The sequence below is a fragment of the Anarrhichthys ocellatus genome, unplaced genomic scaffold (assembly GCF_004355925.1).
Source record: "Anarrhichthys ocellatus isolate YVR2014 unplaced genomic scaffold, GSC_Weel_1.0 scaffold79, whole genome shotgun sequence".
NCBI classification, from domain to species: Eukaryota; Metazoa; Chordata; class Actinopteri; order Perciformes; family Anarhichadidae; genus Anarrhichthys; species Anarrhichthys ocellatus.
In genome coordinates, this window is record NW_022280109.1 from 562184 (window position 1) to 568183 (window position 6000).

Here is a 6000-nt window from a genome sequence, read left to right on the forward strand (position 1 = left end):
CGTACAAGTGGAGACAATTTCGGCTCACAGTTTCAGACAGTCTTCCCTCACAAAAAGTGACAGAAGTAGTTTTAACACGTCCAAAGATCCAACCGATCTCTGCATGAAGGGATCCGTTTGTTGTCAGTACATCCGTGGAATACAATGCAAGTTAATGCTAACTGCTTGTATAGTGTAATCATTTTCTGCAAAACATTGTTAGACATTTAACAGTGTTCACCACACGTCTTTGTCTCAGAAACCCAATCTGCTCTATTCAACACAAGAGAGCACAGCACACAATCCACGGTCCACAGTCCATGGAGGGGCTCAGTGCAGGAGTTGGAATCCAGTGGAAGAATGATGAGTTGTAATCTTCCCTGAGTCATGCAGTGGTAGTTGGCGAAAATTCACAGCTGCACCCTGCAATGTGTCCTCGCTCTGTTGTAGCCTTTGAGAGAAAAACCCCATTGGAAGAGCAATTTGAAAGTGCCTAAGGGGGGGGGGAGCTACAGCGGGTAACCAAACAAATACAGAACAGGTGGCATTACGTCAGTGTAATGGGGGAACATGTGACACATGGATGAATGCAAGCAAGAACTCTTTAGAGGACAGTTCACTTATAGATCTTTTGAATTTAGAAATGCAATTGTAGGCTACAATAGTTTTTCTATTGATATGGAATGGTGATATAATATGTTTAATGTAATATGTATCTCAATTGTTTTATAACGTGCTAGGATTTATAATATCCGCTGGGTGATCAAAAAATACATGCAAGAAAACCTAGAAAACAGTTGTTCCTGTGACGGACATTTCTGTGTTTACAGTAAATACTGCACTTCCGCACATTCTTAGATTTAACACGTCGTTATCAGCCATAACCGCTGTATGAGCGGCAGTGTGATCAGCTAGCCAGCGGGGAAACATTCACATGATGAGTATTGAATGAAGTACTCTATTAGTATCGTCACTTTAAGGGTACTGGTATTTGTACTGGCATCGTACATTTTTTAACGATACCCAGCCCTAATTACTCCTTCCTGTCTATTTCCCTTCCCACAGGGGCCTGATATCCTTGAACTCCAGTGACACCTACTACCTGGAGCCAATCAGTGGTGTTGAACCTCTATACCATTCACTGTGGAGTGCAGAGGACCTGCCAATTAAAGGTGGACACTGTGGACACGGCCATCACACCACTCAGTCCAACCACATCTCCAACCTGCTCAGACAAGTTCATTCAAGGGTGAGTCTCGCACATTTCAACCACAATCATGAGGTTGTTTTCCTGATATAAAGATAAGTACTGCAGTGTGACAATACTATCATTTTCTCTTCGACACTTTAGACCAGGGGTCTTCAACGTTTTTCAGGCCAAGGACCCCCAAACTGATAGAGAGATGGAGCAGGGACCCCCGACTATATATATTGTATGAAATTGTGTTTTATATTAAACTGGGCCTAGTACCATGAATACCTCTTTATTGTGCATTCAATACTAAGCTATTCAAATAATACACAGGTCCATATATTCATGTTTTTATTTTGAACATGTGCAAGGTACAGTGAGTAGGGAGGCCGTGCCACTGCCATTTATAAACATACCTTGTCGACTGATACCAATGCCAATATCAACATTGTCTGTCAATTGCATGATAATCATCACACAAGCTATTCAAATTGATGTTTTCATTTTAAACATAAATGTGGAAACAAAAATGAGTGATGTCCTATTAGTGCCACTGCCATGCATAAACATACCTGTTATCTTGCATACAATACTGAACTATTAAAATAATGGACACATTCATGTTTTAAAAAAATAAAATAATGAAATAAAATTGTCTAATCAACCAAAAATTTTGCGGACCCCCTGTTGAAGACCTCTGCTTTAAAGGAACCGTCAACAAACTGGGAAATGTGTTTACTGTCTTGCTCAAACACAGACGAGAAGATCGATAACAATTTCAACTCTGTGCATCCAAAGACAAACACGGGGAAGAAGGGAGTTCTTGACAAAGAACGACGGGTTCAGAGACTCGTCCCCAAACGCTCCCAGACACATATTCACATGTCAATAGCACAGTGCCATTTGAGGTGGCTGACTGAAACATAACTTATCAAGCTCAATGCCATGGTCAGATACATAGCTTAAAGATATGGTTCACGCAAAAGCAATATAAATGTATGTACTACTCAACGCCTAGAAAATAAAAGCATATCAGTGCAAGCAGACTTTGACAGAGGATGAACAAAAGACAGCAAAAAAGGTTATAAAACATCTGGGAAACCTTAAAATTCATTTGCTGCATTATTCAAGTGTCTTGTATCCAGTCGTGGGCTCATGGAAATCCAAACACAACAATGTTCGCACAGCTTTTGCCAAACAAAGCCTTTCCTACAAGGGAGGATAATCTGAAAATGCTCCCATAAATGTGAGTACTATATACAATGTTTGTTGTTTTGGAGTGAAGTGTTCTTTTAATTGTTCCTTCCTCCTCAGCTCATCAGCTGCACTATACCAAACAGCCCAGTGCTCAGTGTGTCTGGGATCTTCACAAGTCATCACAACCTTTGAGTGGGACCGTTCAGCTTTTGTTGTGTGTAGACAGAATTTCATTGAAAAGACACAAAAACAGTTGTGATTCATTCACTTCCTCTTATGTGATGGACTGAGTCACGATGTTTGGTTTGGTTTACTACCCAAAAATCCCCAAGCACATGAGAACATTTGGCTCTGCAGGTTTAATGGTCTTTGTCCTATGCAAACACAATATTGAATAGGTCTCGGTGCTATTTCAGGGTGCAAAATTGCTCTCGCTCCACCTGGAAATGGAGGGAATTATGGCCTTGAATTAGCTTTTCAGGTCTGTGTAGGCCATGGCTATGAGTCAATTTCCTGTGATTTTATAGAGAAGAAGAACTTAACACTAGTCTAATTTGCTCAACTGCAGCCATAGATGATAAAAGGGCTCCTCAGTGGGCCCTTCTGCCTTCGTTTGTCTCCACTGCTGGGAGTCATTCTTTGGTTTTCCTTCTCATATTTCTTCCCATATTGATCATTTTCCAGTTTCCATTCTCAATCACTTTAAACTGTTAATCATCACCATCTTTCTCTACAGCCCTCTCAGCCCTCCACCAGGGCATCATCCTTTTCTCTTAGTCCTCTATCTTCCTCCCTCCTGCACCAGACCACTTGGCTCTCCCAATTCCCTCCACTGCCACCCATTAATCCTGGGTTGTTATGCAGAGGTGCCAGCCACCAGCAGGCTCCAGACCGAGTCCCAAGGCTTCCGCCACTATTTGCCTCTCAAACAAACAATGCAACGTGTGAATGTGTTGAATATGTGCCACTGATTCCCCGCCTATCCGCAATATTGGTGTTGAGTCCAGAGCGAGCCGAGGCACCAGTCTCCACGTAAATCAATGGGTTTTAATTACAGCAGAGCCTTTCTCTAATTGCTGCAATCAACTATTAGGAGGATGGAAAGCTAATGATGGAGGCATATAAGGAGTCGTAAAGCTTTATAAACACAACAGCATAGATGGCTGGGAGGCTACTAGGCTTTTCACTCTTTATGTACCACTTTCAGACTGTGCCGTAGCAATATTTGATCCAGTTTTATAACATGCTATACTGACACCGCTACCTGCTCACCTGCATCAGTGTTTCATATTCCACATTTTATATATTCAGTATTTCCCCCAGAATTGTTTTTTCTCTGCAGTATGACGACACTATGAATACATGCCCTCAGAGACAATCCTAAAACTTTTATTTATCAATTTTCCTCAATTCATTTAAAAAAAGTCAAAATATGTATAGTGCGTTGTATAATCTAGCAAATGAATCATACTGATGTCTTGTGCATGTTCCTACCCGCCTTTGTCTCTACTGTCAGGTTAAAAGGAACGTCTGGGGTACAACCAAGTACATGGAGCTGTACATAGTGGCTGACAACACACTGGTAAGCTGACAGTACCTCTTCACCGACCCCATCCAACTCCACAATAGAATATTTTTGCGTTCATCAGCGTGAGCGCCACTTTGGGCCCCTGACGTCAGTCAGCCATCAAATGACGCAGCAGGACGGAAACAGGATCCACATCTTAAACAATTATCTCATTCCAGCTGATGGAGCTCTTTCATACCTAGAGCTCTGAGCCGATGATAGTCATAGCGAGGCGGAAGCATGTGGAGACGAGGCGGAAGGATTTGTCTGCTTAATGGCATGTATTTAGGTGGAATCTAAAGGTGGAAGGGCTTTTAAATAGGCACTAAGCTGCAGTGATGACATGCTACATCTTCATAAAACCCAGTTAGGGTTTTGTTTTCTACATTAATGCCATGGTAACAGCACATTGTGACCAATAAGAGTGTGGTCCTCTACTCCTGTAATTGGTATAATTATGATAATGTAGTGGGGTAGAAGTGGTAGAGCAGCACCAGTTGGGTTATAGTTATGTTTTCATGGGTCATTAGTCTCTGCAGGGAATCGTCTCTCACATTTTATTTATTTTTCTGATCGCTGACCTCATCCATGACACTAATACTCCCCTGTCTTCCCCGTCCCGCAGTTTAAACGGCAGAATAAGGACTATGAAAAGACCAAGGCGAGGATAATGGAAATTGCCAATTATGTGGATAAGGTAAGGCTGATGGGTTCTGCTGTTGCAGACTGCAGTTCTCCATTCAACAAGATAATAGATTAGTTGTACAGTCGGTGCAAATCTTGTTGTCATCTATTACTAATCAACTCTAAAGTTTGTTGACGTTCCAAATACATAATTATTGATTGAACAGTGTACACAAATATCTGCTGGTGTATGAAGCCTCATCGGGATTCAATCAAGGATGTCCTTCAATAGCTCTTAAGGGGAGATTGGGGGGGAAATTGCCTCGTGTGACCACACTGTGTTTTGTGATCTCAAGACAAGACTGTGTGTGCAGAAACATATTTGTAGTTGTTTTGTTGTGTGTTTAGTTCTACAGGGCTCTGAACATCCGCGTGCCTCTCATCGGCCTGGAGGTTTGGACCGATAGGGATCAGTGTATTGTCACCGAGGAGCCAAACGCCACCCTCTGGTCCTTCCTCCAGTGGAGACAGAAGCTGAAGTCCCGCAAGAAACACGACAACGCCCAGCTGCTGACGTGAGCAATGGACACTCACACACAATCACACCTAAGCTTCAGCGGCCATGTAACAAAGATTGTTCAGACACAGATCTGCCATGTACTCGGAACCCAGCTTTTAAATACACTATGTGGTTACACATGTACTCTAAGTTGGAAGAAAATATAGTTAAAGCCCACTTTCTCACCTGCAGTTTGAAAGGAAAAAAGAATAAAAAAAGAATTCTCGCTTTTGCCAACAAGTTTGCTGTATCAACTTAAAAGGTCAATGCTGTGTTGAAAATGCTGTGCAAAGTAACAGAGATCCACTAAGACACAGAGACAGAGAGAAATGGGAGCTGGGGAGTTTCCTGCACACGACAGCAGAAAAAACCCTTCACCTGCACCCAACACAGGATTCACCAAGAAATGCATGAAAAGCAACAAAAATAAAGAAATTTTTCATGCAACCTTGGGCAGAATCAGGCTCTGGGTGGGCAGCCATCTACTTCAACCAGTTGAGTTCTGAGAGAGAGAGAGTTGCACAGCAACAACAACAATAGCAACAACAACAAAAGCACAACAGCTAGGATAATATGAATAGGACTAATAACAATAGTAATAGTAGCTAAAGCTATAATAGAATGACAACAGTAATAGCAATAATAGCAGAAATAATAAATATGACTTATGACTATGACTACTACTATGACTACTAATGACAGCAGCAAAATTCTCAACCAGAAAAAAACGTTAAAAGGGAAAAAAATAAAGAAGGAGAGAGAAGCTCAGTGTATGCAAGTCCCCCAGCAATCTAGGCCTATAGCAGTATATCTAGGGGCTGATCCGAGGCAAGCTTGAGCCAGCCCTAACTATAAACCTGAGCCAGCCCTAACTATAAACCT

General features: G+C 41.9%; 1 protein-coding gene across 1 annotated transcript in view; it reads left to right on the forward strand.

The window, feature by feature from the left end:
• adam19a (ADAM metallopeptidase domain 19a) overlaps nucleotides 1–6000 on the forward strand; it is a 167843-nt gene that overhangs the window by 118424 nt on the left and 43419 nt on the right. Inside the window, exons 6-9 of the mRNA XM_031874263.1 lie at nucleotides 1045–1228; nucleotides 3885–3950; nucleotides 4561–4632; nucleotides 4968–5134. Coding sequence (XP_031730123.1) covers nucleotides 1045–1228; nucleotides 3885–3950; nucleotides 4561–4632; nucleotides 4968–5134 — 489 coding nt within the window. The remainder of the gene's footprint in view (nucleotides 1–1044; nucleotides 1229–3884; nucleotides 3951–4560; nucleotides 4633–4967; nucleotides 5135–6000) is intronic.